This window comes from Myotis brandtii, unplaced genomic scaffold (assembly GCF_000412655.1).
Source record: "Myotis brandtii unplaced genomic scaffold, ASM41265v1 scaffold191, whole genome shotgun sequence".
NCBI classification, from domain to species: Eukaryota; Metazoa; Chordata; class Mammalia; order Chiroptera; family Vespertilionidae; genus Myotis; species Myotis brandtii.
The window spans coordinates 5,845,229-5,860,959 of NW_005357115.1; the positions used below are offsets into that span (position 1 = coordinate 5,845,229).

The 15,731-nt window shown below is 45.2% G+C and overlaps 1 protein-coding gene across 3 annotated transcripts in view; it reads left to right on the plus strand.

Annotated features, from left to right (window-relative positions):
• Positions 1-6: 6 nt before the first annotated feature.
• PRKCE (protein kinase C, epsilon) overlaps positions 7-15,731 on the plus strand; it is a 447,587-nt gene continuing 431,862 nt past the window's right edge. For 2 of the 3 annotated variants that reach the window (XM_005864780.2, XM_005864781.2), the window contains exon 1: positions 7-1,028. In XM_005864780.2, the coding sequence (XP_005864842.1) occupies positions 681-1,028 (348 nt within the window). In that variant the 5' untranslated portion in view covers positions 7-680. The remainder of the gene's footprint in view (positions 1,029-15,731) is intronic. The other variant, XM_005864779.2, reaches the window with a different exon arrangement.

Genomic DNA, 15,731 nt, shown 5'->3' on the forward strand with positions numbered 1-15,731 from the left:
CGTCGCGCGGCGCTGCTGCGTCCTAGAGGCGGCGGCCAGGCTGGCGGTGGGGCTTGTGGATTTTTAAAAATTTGGCTGCGAGGAGGACCATTTCCTTTCGACATGCATCCCTCCGGATAGACTGAACATCCCTCGGTCCATCCCCCGCCCCGCGCGGCCAGAGGCGGGCGCTGGGTGTGCGAAGAGGATCCGGGTTGAAATCTGCGCCCCCGGTTTTCGTCCCCGCCCCACCGCCCCCTCGCCCTCCCGGAGTCAAAATTTCCCGGGGATTATGTTTCGGAAAGGTAGGTAAGCGCCCGGCGCGGCGCCCGCTTCCCACAGCCCGGACCCGGAGAGCCAGCGAGGCGGCGAGACAGCCCCCGCAGCTGGCAGAGGAGCCGACAGCTCCTCTCTTCTTCTGGAGGTGCCGCTGGTGGTAGGGGGGGAGAGGCTTGTTCCAAACACGGACGTCCCCCAGCTCTCCCCCCCTCCCTGTTTTCCGTTAGGAACCCGGCGAGGAAATACATGCACTCACTGAGAATCGCCCGCGCCAGGGCGCAGCGCTACAAGGTGTAGGCAGAGTGTGGGGTGGGGCGAGAGGGGACTAAGGAGCCCCCGCGGCTCCCAACGCCGGGGCGTCGGTTCTTCATCCTGCCCTCGGGGCGGACGGAGCGATCCCGGCCCCCCTCCACGCCCCGACCATGGTAGTGTTCAATGGCCTTCTTAAAATCAAAATCTGCGAGGCTGTGAGCCTGAAGCCCACAGCCTGGTCGCTGCGCCATGCAGTGGGACTCCGGCCACAGACTTTCCTTCTGGACCCTTACATTGCCCTCAACGTGGACGACTCGCGCATCGGCCAAACGGCCACCAAGCAGAAGACCAACAGCCCGGCCTGGCACGACGAGTTCGTCACCGACGTGTGCAACGGGCGCAAGATCGAGTTGGCCGTCTTCCACGATGCCCCCATCGGCTACGACGACTTCGTGGCCAACTGCACCATCCAGTTTGAGGAGCTCCTGCAGAACGGGAGCCGCCACTTCGAGGACTGGGTGAGTCTGGCGCCTCCCGGTCCAGGAGCCCAGCTGTGGGGTCCGGGCTTGGCTGGGGGTGCGAAGGGGAGACTCAGGGCCTTGGCTTTGGTAGTAGGGTGCAGGGACTTCACTGTCACCCGGAGTGTGTGTGTCTACCGAAGTCTCAGTTACCTTGGAGAAAAGCACCCTCTGCTTGGTAGTTGGGGAGAGGTCGTAGGCATAGGAGTTAAGAAGAAGAGACTTGGGAAGAGGGTCTGGCTCTTTGCCCCCTCCAGCCAGCGGGTGCTACAGGGACCTCGAGAGCCGAGAGAGCCCCGAGCCAGTGCCTGAAGGTTGGCCGAGAACCCGGCGCCTTCCGCAGGCGCGTGGTGGGCTGGCTGTGTGTGATTGTGTGTGGGTGGGTTCCTCTGTCCTTGGAGAGGCACGTGGAGCCCTAGACTGAAGGCTTCTTGCACGTCCTGGCTTTGTCCTGCTTCGCCGAGTCTGGAGCTGCTTTATTTTCCCCTCCGGAGGAAGCTAGCTTGTTTCTATTCTGTGGCGTGGTGGGTAGCTCATCTTCGGACCTACAGGGAGAAAAATGTGTTCTCCAGGATGCCCCCTCCAGGGTCCAAGAAACATCAGCCCAATGCATTACCCCGCCATCCAGAATGAGTGTTGAATTTAAAAAATGGTTCTGCTTGCGAGTAATTGAAAAATCAGTGCTTTGAAACCTACTTATAGTTTCCCTGTTTTGATTTTCAGGATATGTGGGATGAAATACCATTTCGAAGTCTGAGACTGAGTTAATTGATTCCATTGTCAAAATATTAGGGGCTGGGAAATAGGCCTTGTCCATGGACTATATAAGCTAAATGCCTTCAGCCTCAGTACCCAGAAAAGCAGGGAGAACGCAGCCTTGTTTTAGCTGTTCTAGGAGGGATAGTGTTAAATGAGGAAATAAATTTCTGTATTTTTAGAAATTCTTGTTACCTGTTTCCACCAAGAGCAGGTGTGGATCTGGGTGTATATGTTTTCAGGGTTCTTTGATCTCCACAAGAAGAGAAGTATCTGCTTCTCGCGGAGAGATGTAGAGAAATCATCTAATTACTGAAAACAAATAACTTCATGATTGTCCCAGGGTCAGAGATTGCATATGAATCACCTTGGCATATCACCTCACATTTTTTCAAGGCAATGGACTTTTAGGGGAGAATCAGAAAAAGCCTCTTCTCTTTATGCTCAGGGCTGTGATGTAGGCTGCCCGAAACCATGGTTACGGGGCTTGCAGGGAAGCTCCAACACACCACACCGAGTACATCCCTGGGTGATTTGTGACTTACACTTTGGGAAGCAGGCAAACCTTTGTGGAATCCCAAAGAATGCAGTGCCATTCCATTCCACAATGCTCCGGACCTCTGCCTCCCTCCCACCACCCGAGTTTCCACTCATTCCCCATGTCCTTTCCACACAGGCCTGTTAGTCCTTTGACTCATGAAAGCAGTATGTGTCTGAGGGGGAGCTGAAGAGATAACTAATTTCAGAGCCAGACCTTAATACTAAACAACTATGGTTCTGAAGTTGTTGTTGTTTTAGGATAGGAAGGAGATAAAAACCATGACTATGGTGGTGAGGAGATGGGGCCTTTTGCTTTGTATGCGGAGGAGGGAGTTTGAGGAGAGGCCGAGAGCAGCAGGTCCGCTTTTATTCAGAAAACAGGTCTTGGTTGGAGTGTGAGATGTCTGAGTGCCTCTGGTGGTGCTTTGCTGGGACCCATCCAAACCCTGGGCCCAGCAGGGCACCATTCCCACTTCTGAGCACTTCCAGTGAAGCGCACAGCGGCCAGTAGTCTTGCTTGGTTATCTTTCTCTAATCTTCTCAAATTCATGTTGGATTTGGCCCTAGACCAGATCACCTAGTGCACAGGCACGTTTTACAGACAAGGACATTGTGTCCCAGAGAAGCTAAGTGGTACCCGAGGTAACATGACAGGCAAAGGGGGGTTGGAGGTGAGGCCCACATCTCCTCTTGCTCACCACTGTCTGGTGGGGAACTGAGCCTCCCTGGTCTGTTTTCCCTGCAGATACGTGTGCTGCGTCCCTGAACATTTTTATTGTACGTGATAATTTAAAGAGCTTTCAAAATCATCATCTCTTGATCTCTTTTGCCTTATAGCAAGTGTGAATTAAGTATGACAGGTATTGGACAGTTTTAAAGAAACTTGAGATACAGAAAGGCTGAAGGCATCGGTTAATGAAGCAAGAAGCGGAGCTGGTTCTCTTTGCTCACCTAGTGTTGTTTTCCCTGGAGGAGGCTGTGGCCACTCTGGTTCCTCCAGCCCGAGGGTGGGCGTGCATCAGCAGAGGTGATTGGCCCTTGGAAATGGAGCCAAGTTGCACGTGAGCTGAGTAAGGTCACCTTTCCCATTCCCATCAGCCAGGGCATCACCGCAGAATCACACCTTAGGGTAGAATTCCCCGAGCTCAGGCCTTTGCGCTCCTTACCTGGCCATGATGAAGAGATGCACCCTTTTTCAGGTGTGGCTAAGAACTCTGAGGGGGAGTTGGAGCTGCTCCTTGAATTGCTGTGGAACGTTTCATTCTTCTGAGTGATGAATTCACCTGTATTCGCTGTTTCTTGCTCAGATTCAACCAGGGAAGTTTAGCATTCTAATCCAGAGGTAAAAGAGACAATGGGTGACTCTCCAGGGGCTTCCATTTAACCAGGGAAACAACAATAAGGTTTTAAATGAATATTTGAAGGAATTCAGAAAGGGAGTAGGCTAGGAGAGCTGAAAGGCTCTTGGAGGGTTCCTGAAAGGAGGCATGCACTGGGTGTGAAATGTGGGCAACATTTAAAGAGGTATTTATAAGAGGAGGCAGTGTTTCACGGGCACGGACACAGCTGGAATAAAAGCGGAGAATGCCTGTGGCCAGCGTCGGAGAACGGAGTAGCACAGCTGACACGGAGGGTGCCTGTCAGAAAGGAGCAGGCAGGGTCACGTTCCCTAAATTTAAGACTTATTATCTGGGTACTGCCTGTGCTATTATTTACGTAACAGTTTTCAACATTGATTCTTTGACTTTCCACTTGAGCCCCAGTCTTCATGAAATCACAGGTTTGGATACTGTTGTTATGACTTTTCTTCATTCAGATGAAAATAAACACATGGCCTCTGAAGTAAAAAGAAGAGAAGTTCATCTCAGGTGACTCTTAAAATCATTAGTGATATGGGGGACACATTTTGGAAACACTGGAGTAGGAGGGAGTTTAGACAACTGGGGTGGGTTCCAATGTGTTTAAAAGCCAGGCTGAGATCATTATTCTTCAGATAATGGGAGACGTATCAGTTGTGATGACAAAGAGGGTTCTTAGAGAAAGCTTATTACAGAGACATGGGAGGATTTCACTTGTGCTTGAAGCAGAATCCCAGTAAACACTGTTGCTATAGCTCGGTTTTCCAAGAACAAGATAATAACGCTACTCAGACTTCAGTGTGCATACGAATCACTAGGGGAAGGTGTGAAAAATACAGACCCTCCTGCGCACCTCCAGAGCTGTTCATTCTGTGGCTCACGATGAGTGCTAGGAGTCCTCATTTTTAACAAGCTGTCCTCAAGGTTTGGGACCAGAAGATGCTTTGGGAAACCCTGGGCCAGAATAGCTCCAGGTAATTAATGTATCAAGATTTTGTACAGAGTTGTCCTGAAATTTTCTAGTAGGCCTTTGTAAGTCCTAAAGCAACATTTATAAGCATAATCGTGTGAACTAGAAATATGGGGATTCATGTTAGAATCAGAGGCTAGATGGAGCTGCATTAGCATTTAGGACAGATGGTGGGGAGCACAGTAGATGGCAGAAAGCGTGGATGGAGCACGCAGGTTGACAGCTGGCTGGTCCCCTACACACTCAGGAGTTTGCTCTATAGTTAAGTAGTCTACTTAGGGCTATGTGCCGAGCTCAGTTCCCTATTCCCTCACCCCCTTGCACCACCCCTGCTTCTGAAGACATCTTTGCTTAGGGTCACTCCCTTGCTTCATCCTGTAGAAGAGATGCTGAGGTACTCATAACACAGAGGTAATGACAAAGTCATCTTTAAAACATTTAAAAAAAATTTATTTCAGAGAGGAAGGGAAAGGGAGAGAAAAATAGAAACATCAACGATGAGAGAGAATCATTGATCGACTGCCTCCTGCACACCCCACACTGGGGATCAAGCCCACAGCCCAGGTATGTGCCCTGACTGGGAATCAAACCATGACTTCCTGGTTCACAGGTCGATGCTCAACCACTGGCCAAACGTCTTTTGAGAGGCGGCTCAGCAGAGCACTGACAGGCAGAGGCTCTGGAGACAGGATGTGTAGGTTTGAATCCCATCAATCTTTCGTGACCTTGAGTGAACCATTTAACCTGTGCTTCTGTTTTTTTTCTCTGTAAAAAGTGGGTGACAATAAAAATACCTAGATGAAATAAAATGGGGCTGTTGTGGGTGAAAGGAGTCAATATCTGTCAAGTATACAGGCCAATGCCTGAACCTTAGGAAGGGCTCAATGGATGCTTAACTGCCGCACGTATTGTTATGTCTCCTAAATCTCCCATGGGGGCTGGCCAGTTCTGTACTGAGCTGATTATTCTTCAGCACCCAAGAAGCCAGCTTTACATAGTCTCCAAAATATTTCTCTTCAGTAGGGCCATCTTATTTGGCAAGGATGGAGACACTGAAGTTTCTGTTTCATGTTTCCAATATTGCCTGTTGACGGGGCTTCTCAAATCATCCTACCCTGCTGATGCTGGGAGATAGGCCTGCACCCTGTTTGGAAAAGTTAGGTTCTGGGGCTGATTCCCCTTTGGCACAAGAATTCTGTGGGGAGATTCTTACAATGCAAAGGCCAAGGAAAGGTCCCTCTTGGTTTAGACGCTGATGCCCTGGGCAAAGCCTGAGGACACTTGTGATTAAACAAGTCCCTGCTGAGTGTCATCCGAGATGGTGGCCTGAGCACACCTGGACACACACTGCCCAAAGGTGTATCTCAATCTTCAGGACTTTTGTAGGGAAATCTTAGAGGAAGTATGGAAATCTCCATCATCATTTAAGTAGACTGAGGTGGAAGGGGGCTGGGAAGAGGGTGGGGAAGGACTGGGAATGGTCCATGTGCACCTGGGAATGGTTTATGCACCTAAAGCCTGCATTTGTTCCCCAGCAGTTGAGGGTCTGTGGGTCTCTTGCTACTCTATTCCCTACTGACTCCTAAAATTCTAACCTTCTGATTAAATATTGTTCCCTTTGGTACATAATTGGTCGTTTAATAACTACCCTAAGGGTTAGTTCTTGCCCCAGTGCTATCACAGCCCCATGGCATTGGGGCCCTGAAGTCAAAGGGCCTCGGGCCTCATGGGCAGTCGGCCTTGTCTGTCGGTCCTGTTTCTCCTGTGTGTTTTTGACCAGCAGCCACTTTAGAGACTATTTGAGGCCCTCAGTTCCTTAGCTCCTCAGTGGGCCCCTTTCGCTGGAATCTGAGTTCTAATCACAGGATGCCTCTAGCACTCACTAGTTGAGTGCCTTTGAGCATGTGACTTAACCTGTGCTTTAGCTGTTATAAACCCATTAATCTGTAATGTGAGAATATAACAGTTCTTACCTCTTAGGGTTGTTGTGAGAAACAAGGGAATCTATGTAAAGCTTTTGGCAAAGGGCCAGGCTACAATGCATTTTATCAATATTATTAATACTTGAAGAGTTATGTGTATGTATTCATAGTTTTGGAGCCTTCAGTCAGAACATAGATCCAGTGAAAGGTATTTTTTCCCTTGAGTTGTGAATGCATTTATAAGAAAATCTCACATAGTCTACAAGTAAATTTAATTTAGTTACACTTAACAAATTGCCTTTTTGAAAATATTACAATTACTTGAAATGAGGTTGTTTTGGGAAGTCTAGGAATTGTGGCCACAATAGTCAAAGGTTAAGTACTTATTGAGGCATATGAGTAATTGGAAATAGGGTATTTGGGAGCCGCTGTTTTGGTTTCACTGTACTAATTTTATCTAGCTTCATGGATTTAAATATATTCTCAATGCTGTTAACTCTAAATTCCTAATTCCAGCCCATACCTGTTCTTGAACTTCTGAACTCACATAAGTGACTGCCTTTGGCATTGCCATTTGATTAAAAAAATTTTTTTAAATAATTTTTTTATTGATTTCAGAGAGAGGAAGGGAGAGAGAGAGAGAGATAGAAACATCAATGATGAGAGAGAATCATTGATCGGCTACCTCCTGCACACCACCTACTGGGGATGGAACCTGCAACCCAGGCATGTGCCCTGACTGGGAATTGAACCATGACCTCCTGGTTCATGGGTCGCTGCTCAACCACTGAGCCACACCTGCGGGGCAACCATTTGATTTTGTAAAGGACATCTCATACTTAATTATGTCTAAAACTGTATACCTGATTTCCCCCACCTCCCTCCCTGATCTAAGCCTCTCATAGACTTCTCCCAGTCAAGAAATGGCAACTCCATCCTTCCAATTGTCCAGGCTGGAAAACGTGAGAAGCCATTTTTGATGCCTCATATCCAGTCCATCGGCAGTATCTGTTGTCTACCTTCAAAATGTGTCCCAGGTCTGATAATCTTTCTAACACCCTCTGGCCAAGTCCCTGTTATCTCATACCTGGAATATTTCAACAGCCTCCTAACTGGTTCACCCAACATAACCAGGTCACGTCACTCTGCGTAAATCTCTCAGGGTCAAAACGCAAGTCCTTATCATAATCTGCAAGGCTAATATGGTCAGGCATCCTGTTATGAACACTCTGACCCCATTGCTCATTACTCTTGACCTTGCTCACTCCTTCCCAGACATACTGACCCACTGACACTCCTTAAAAATATTCACCATGCTCCTGCCTCAGTCTTTGCACTTGCCATTTCATCTTTCTAGAATGTTCCTTCCCCAGATACCTCATGGCTCAAGTTTTTACCAAATATTACTATCTCAGGAAGGCCTTTTCTGGCAGTCCTTTCTAAAAATTTAACCTCTCCTTGACATTTTATATGCTTCTTTCCTGTTTTATTTTGCTCTTATATATTTTTCTTATTTATCTTTATTGTCCATCTCTAACACCAGAACAAAAGTCCTGTAAATGCAAAGGTTTTCGTTCATGGCTGTATTCTTGGCACCCAAAACAGTTCCTGGCACATTGTTGAATGAATGAATGAAACGAGTGTGTATTCCTTAGTACCTCCTATTCTAGATATTGGGGGCTTGGTAAAACCAAAAGTTGTGTTTGGTATTATTTCTGCCTTCGAGGAGTATGAAGTTTATTTGGGAAGCCTAGTAAGGCAAGTGAATTCCGTAAGAAATCTTTCTGTAAAGTTGAAAGAAGGAAGAATATTTTACTTATAAAAATCTGTGTAGTCCATAAAGATGTTTTAATGAGGGAATGCTATATTATTTCCCATGTAGCAATTTCTGAACTGAAGTGTCTCCATGAAGTCTGAGGTTCTATGATTTCAGTAGAAATCATATACCCTCCAGGGGCCCAGAGCCTATGCAAGATGCTGGGATGAGGGGAGAAGGAAAAGGCCCACTTGTCCTTCCTTTGCAGAGATTAAAATCAAGTGTGTATGGAAAACAGTATGGACTTTCCCCCAAATTAAATATGGAGCTGCCATTTGACCCAGTAATCCCATTTCTAGGACTATATCCTAAGAAACCCAAAACACCAATCAGAAAGAATATACGCGCCCCTATGTTCATAGTAGCGCAATTTACAATAGTTAAGATCTGGAAACAGCCCACATGCCCATCAGTAGATGAGTGGATAAAAAAAGCTGTGGTACATTTACACCATGGAATACTATGCAGCTATAAAAAGAAGGATCTCTTACACTTTGAGACAGCATGGAGGGACCTGGAGAGTATTATGCTAAGTGAAATAAACCAGTTAGAGAAAGACAAGTATCACATGATCTCACTCATATGTGGAATCTAATGAACAAAATAAACTGATGAACAAAATAGATCCAGAGACATAGAAGCATGGAACAGACTGTGGAATCTCAGAAGGAAGGTGGAGGAGGGTGGGAGGTGGGAAGTGATCAACCAAAGAACTTGTATGCATAACCCTTGGACAAGACAATAGGGTGGTGAAGGCCTGGGGTAAGGGGGGGGGTGGGGGCGGGCTAGAAGAGATCAGTGGGGGAAAATAGGGGACATATGCAATACTTTCAACAATAAAGGTAAAAAAATCAAGTTTAAATTTGCATAAGGGCTTTGGAAACAAAACCCTTTGTAGTTGGCAGCAACAAGAAACGAAATTTTAAATTCCAGTGCCTGAACTCACAGAGCTCACTGAGGCATTTCCTTCTTCCAGGGGCTTCACTTAGATTAAAAGAACTCCAGAGCAGGCCTGCAGTGTTTTACATAAATAAAAGCTACACTTGGCAAAACATTATATTTCTCTCCAAGTTCCTCTGGGTATATATGGGCTTGTTAAGTAATTACAATCTATTATAATGCTAATCAGCAGGGCTGCACCTGTTTGAAATCTAGTTTTCTGGCAGAACCCAAGTGAAGTGGCCAAACGTCTACTGTGCTGGGAGAACCGCGAGGACAGGAGCATACTATTGTCATTGCAGCGTCTGAACAGAATGAAAAAGTGCAGAAGGAATATGACTGAGCTCTCTAATCTCGTGTCTTGGAGGGAAGCATAAGCCTGATACCAAATCCAAGTGCAGAAAGGGGGATCTCCCCTGCCCCCACCTCCTCCCGTCCCCTCTATCTCACCTTGAAGTCTCAGAGAGGTCGTTTCTAAGCTAGTGAAAAGTCACCTTTATTTGCCACCAAGGAGTAAACTCATTGAGCCAATGATCCCAAGAAGTAGATCAGAGTGAAAAGGTAATCATGTTCAAGAGGGTTTTGAAAAATCATGGCAGGTGAATCTATAATTAACCATTGAGGGGGGAAAATCGTCTTTGATTTTCCTTTTGTCCTTCCTGAATAGAATTGCTTGTTTTTCAGATGATAACATCTTTTGGTGCCAGTCATCTTTCCCAGCCAGATGTAAGCATCTGAGAGCAGGAAGTGTGTCTCCTCCCCGCTCCTATCCCCCAAGTGGCTTGCCAATCAGAGTATAAGCCACCCGGGAAGTCTACATAACCTACTCATCAGTTGGTTGAATAAAAGCCTGCCCTTTGGGGTCTGACTTGTAGAAGCTCAAATAGGCAGCATTCTTTAATCAGACTGGCTTGGATTCTGCTCTTAGAAGTTCATCTGGTACAGTCTAAAAAAAAGATGGTGGATGCCTCTAAAGTTTCTAACCAGTGGACAAAGTGGTGTGTTCACTCATTGTCCTAGCCATTTTTTTTTTATCCATTTAGTAAATATTTATTGAATACCTTAGTTGCTAGGCCCTATGCCAGGAGCCTGTCCCTGCTGTCATGGAGTATATAATCTTGTAGGAGACACAATATGAATCAAGGAATAACAAATATACTGGTGTGTAAAATTACAACTAAGAAGCAGAGCTCATCACAAGCCTTTCAGAATTGGAGTCACCTAGACCTCACCTCTTCCCATAGGAAATTTATTGAATGAGAGTCAGGTGACTTCTATTAATTGGTGGCATTGGACCTTAGATTCCTCGTGAGTTAGCATAGTCCAGTGATGGCGAACCTTTTGAGCTCGGCGTGTCAGCATTTTGAAAAACCCTAACTTGACTCTGGTGCCGTGTCACATATAGAAATTTTTTGATATTTGCAACCATAGTAAAACAAAGACTTATATTTTTGATATTTATTTTATATATTTAAGTGCCATTCAACAAAGAAAAATCAACCAAAAAAATGAGTTCGCGTGTCACCTCTGACACGCGTGTCATAGGTTCACCATCACTGGCATAGTCTGAGGCCTCTGTTAACAGGGATCCTGACTTGGCTGTCTGCATTTTAGGCCTTGACTTTGCTCAGCTTAGCACTTGATAAAATTTCACCTTTATTGTTCTCCAGGAAGCTAAATCTTGTCTCCCCTGAAAAAGTGCCAGCTTCTGCTTTTGTTTCCTCCTCATCTTTCTGCAATGCTGTGATCAAAATCACAAAGCAATTTTTGACGGCTTGCTTCTTGATCTAGTGTTCAAGGCCCATAAAAAATACATGTATTTTTAAATGGCCCTCTCTCTGGATCATTGAGCCACTCAGAGGAGAGTCTGAAAACAAACAAGCAAGTAGAATTTCTAGAACTCAGGGTTTCCGAATCCATCTCTCTACTTTCTGGACCTAAACCATTTTAGGTAGCTGAGAATCCCAATCAGCCAGCAAAGCTGGAGCATGTGACCTATCAGCGTTTGCCAGAGTATCTTCTCCTAGCTGTGATCAGAGAGGTTGGGAAATGTTACAGAGTTAAATGCACATTAGTATATTAAAGTTTCCTAGATGGCCCATTGCAAGGGGAATTGTACATCCCTGTATATAACTACACATTTCTATGATGAAGATATTATCACAGAATGCTCTTTCTTATTTGTGAAAAAAATTATTAGGATCATAGAACTAGTGTTTGCTGGACAAAGTTTTGAAAACCATAATTAGATAAAAGAAGGAATGGATCTTCCTCAAGTGGACCATTTGGGGATTCAATAGTAACACCTTTTTATGCAACAGTGAAGTTGAAGACCTGGGAATTCATAGGAGAGGAGGTTCACATGGGTTCTAGTTAGCACAGGCTTCTTGGTAAGATTTGGAGCCAGGCCTTGAATAAAATGGAATCTGAATAGACAGGGAAGTGAGCCCCTCTAAATTGCAAGAAGAGCATAAAAAATGTTGGAAAGCAGTTTTTTTTTTTAAAAAATTGTTTTTATTAACTCTCACCTGAGGACACGCTTATTGATTTTAGGGAGATGGGGGGGGGGAGAGAAAGGGAGAGAGAGAAAGAAAGAAACATTGATGTGAGAAACATCAATCGGTTGCCCCCTATACGTACCCCACTGGGGATTGAACCCACAACCTAGGTATGTGCCTTCACAGGGAATTGAACCTCACAGGGAATTGTACTGGATGAGGCTCCAACCAACTGAACAACACTAGCCAGGGCTGGACAAGCAGTTTTTAGCATTTTGGGTTATGAGGGCAGTCAGCAAACTGGTGAGATTAAAGTAGGAATGCAATCTGAAAATAATTGCTTCATTGAAAACACACACACACAAAACAAAACAAGCTATCCAAAGAAAGAGAATGGTGGATAGAATGGATATTCATTCATTAATCTGTTCATCCATCTAGCCAGCCATTCAACAAATATATATTGAATACTTTCTGTGTTCTAGGAATTTTGCTTGCAGCAAAGTGTTGCACAGAATCACTCATGATATATTGAACTTTTGGTTATCAAGGAAATCTATCTTGAGGGCTAACCTCAATCTCCCACGCTATATTTCCAGTTACATTTCTTTTGTTTATTTCTTGATAAGATTGATAGAGGTGGAGAATAGCTTTATAGCATCCTTCATGTAATTGAGTGGTGGCTTGTCGAAATTCATAAATCTAAAGAAATATTTTGGAGTCAGCCAGTCCTGGGTTGAATTCCAGTTTTATCAGTTTGGGCTGCATGATATTGGGCAAATTATTTAACTTATCTGTACCAGTCTCCTTCTGATAAAAATGGGATTAATAGCTTGCTTGCAGAATTATTGTAATAATAGATGAAACATGTAAAAGTGCCTGGCTTCTAGAAAGTTCTTATAAATAGTAATATATTATTGGTAAACATCTGCAATGAATATTTATTATTAGATACAGGTAAGATTGTGCTTCCAGCTGAAGATTTTGTTCAATAATTACCAACTGAGGAGTTTTGAGCTAACGCTTTTCCTGACCGTCCCTACTTCCCTCCCTCTCTGAGATAAGGTAGCAACAGGAAACAGGAATTTAGGGTCTGCTAAGCCCTTCTTAGTTGGCCCCTGGGGTGGGAGTTGAAATGAACATGGATTACCTGCCTTTGGGCTGGCTTTGGCGCCAGAGGGTGGGCCTACCTGACACATTATTCCCTCTTGGGTTTTTAAAAAGCAGAGGCAGTGTCACATTTTGACCTGAACATCACCTTCATTAGCTAATGAGCCTCATGAGTTTTGAGGCTTTTTTACAGCCCCTTTTGCTGTGGTCCCGGTGACTTCATTTTCCTAGCAGGTGTCTCTTATACAAGCCCAGCTTCTAATGCACTGCACACTGATTTCTTTGCAAGAAGGACTTTGCTTTTGACCAGGACATCCGAATTGCTAAGGAGTAGCAAGAGTTGAAGAATAGCCAACTGTTTGAAAAGATTGCTGTATGCTCCTCAGGAGCATATCTTTGTCCCTTTGTGGGAAGAGGAGGGAAGTTTGCAGTCACCTTTTTTTTTTAATCTTCACCTGAGGACATGTTTTTTAATTTTTTTTAGAGAGAGAGAGAGAGAAAGAGAGAGGGAGAAACATCGATCTACTGCCTCCTGCACGCCCCCTATTAGGGATGGAGCCTGAAACCTGGGCATATGCCCTGACCAGGAATTGAACCGGCAACCTTTCCTGCACTGGATGACGCCCAACCAACTGAGCCACAACAGTCAGGGTGCAGTCACTTTAAAATGGAAGGCTTAGCCCCTGGCTGGCATGACTCAGTGGTTGAGCATCGACCTATGAACCAGTAGGTCACGGTTCGATTCCCGGTCGGGGCACATCCCGGGTTGCGGGCTCGATCCCCAGTGTGGGGTATGCAGGAGGCAGCTGATCAATGATTCTTTCTGATCCATTGATGTTTCTATCTCCCCCCTCTCTCTTCCTCTCTGAAATCAATAAAAATATATATATTTAAAAATGAAAGGCTTAGCCTCCTTAAGATAATTCCAGCATTAGCCAAAAGTAGGGAATGTGCTTTTTGATCAAAGACCCCTTTTGAGAACCCCTAGAATCGCAGAGGTGGCCTCCTTAAGGTTTGAAGTTCAGACCACCCATTGGCCTATGTGCCATAGGACCCCACAGCTTCTCCTTTTCCCATGGTGAATATTGGGGCTCTATTCATAGAGCATGCATAGTCCCCAGCCATGACCATCTAGCAGTCAGCGGTTCTCAACCTGTGGGTCGCGACCCCTTTGGCGGTCGAATGACCCTTTCCAGGGGTCGCCTAAGACCATCCTGCATATCAGATATTTACATTACGATTCATAACAGTAGCAACATTACAGTTATGAAGTAGCAACAAAAATAATTTTATGGTTGGGTCACAACACGAGGAACTGTATTTAAAGGGCCAGAAGGTTGAGAACCACTGATAGCTGGTTTAAAAAAATGTGTTTTTTTCTTCATTTTGAAGAAGACTATCTCATTTAAGTTCCAGGTACCTGTGCACTATTTCATGATGCCAGCTTTAGGATTGGCTTTCATCTCTTTGTTAGTCTGGTTTCTTGGAATCCAGGGGATTTGTGTAAGAGTTGTTCAGTGGCACTCAAAACCCCCTGGGGTGCTCAGAACCAACAGTTGTCTCCTCTTGCCACCCCCCTTTCCACCAGGGGGCTTATGGGACAGAGTCTAGCCTCATCATTGAACCCGATTTCAGGTTTCAGGGCCCTGCATGGCTTGTACCCTGCCCCTTTCCGGTTTCTGCTAAGTGGATCCCTCATGGTATGTGCTAGCAGCCTCCTCCAGGAGGCCTTGCTTCTGTCTTCCATCCACTTTTTCTCTGTGCTCCCATCTCCCGTGCTCATATTCCTGGAAAACTCTCACACCCAGTCAGGTCTTCCTCCTCCGTGGGCCATCCTGCCTAGAACGTGCCACAGCGGTTTTGGCCCTTGGAATCCCGGTGATGTTTGTGATTTGTGTCCTTCATTTGAAATGATTGATGTCTGGTGTTGAGGACTGGATGCTCTCTGTCTCTGTTCTCCAGCAGGGGCAGGAAAGGGTTCCCCTGAGAGTACAGTCCCATGTCCTTTGTGCTTACACCCGGCATATAGCCTTGCATATAATAGATGCTTGGTTGGTTAAATTTTAACACATGGCATTTAACATATTATTTACCTAAATAATGGGTGTTCTTTAGATATTTGTTCTGGGGTGTTCTCCTTTCTGTCATGACAGAGGAGAATGTAATGTTTTAAAAAATCACACACAAAAAAACATACACACACACACACACACACAAAAAAAAAATACACACACACACACACCTGTATGTAATTTAAAAAAGAAAAAGGCAAGGAAGGGTGTGGCCATATGGGGAGGATTTTTATCTCTTCAGCATTATTTTTAAAAATTAGTTAACTACTGTTTAAAGGAGTAAACAGAAATACTGAGCAGGCAGTATCGAGTTCACCATACTCCATCCTCCCCAAACACAGTTTCCCCTATTATTCTCTACATATATATTTGACTTTAAAAGTAAGGGGGAACCGATGCGGCTTAGCAACTGCGTATTGAAGCAGGTGGCATCATAGTTAAGTGCCAAAGCTTTGCACTGTGGCAGTGGTTCCCAACCTTTTTTTGGCCATGCCCCACCTAGGCATCTCTAAAATCCTGATGCCTCCCCTGTGACCTATGATTCTTATTATTCAAAAAGTGAACTTCTGTTCACGTGGAGGAAGCCTAAAAGGCCATTAACTTGGTCTAAACAAGCTTCCAAAGAACATGGCATCCATGAAAGAGAAAAATGAAAGAATGAAAGGACAGTTGAAGTGCTGAGGAAGAAATCACTACGAAATTGTTAAAAAAAATAAAAAAAT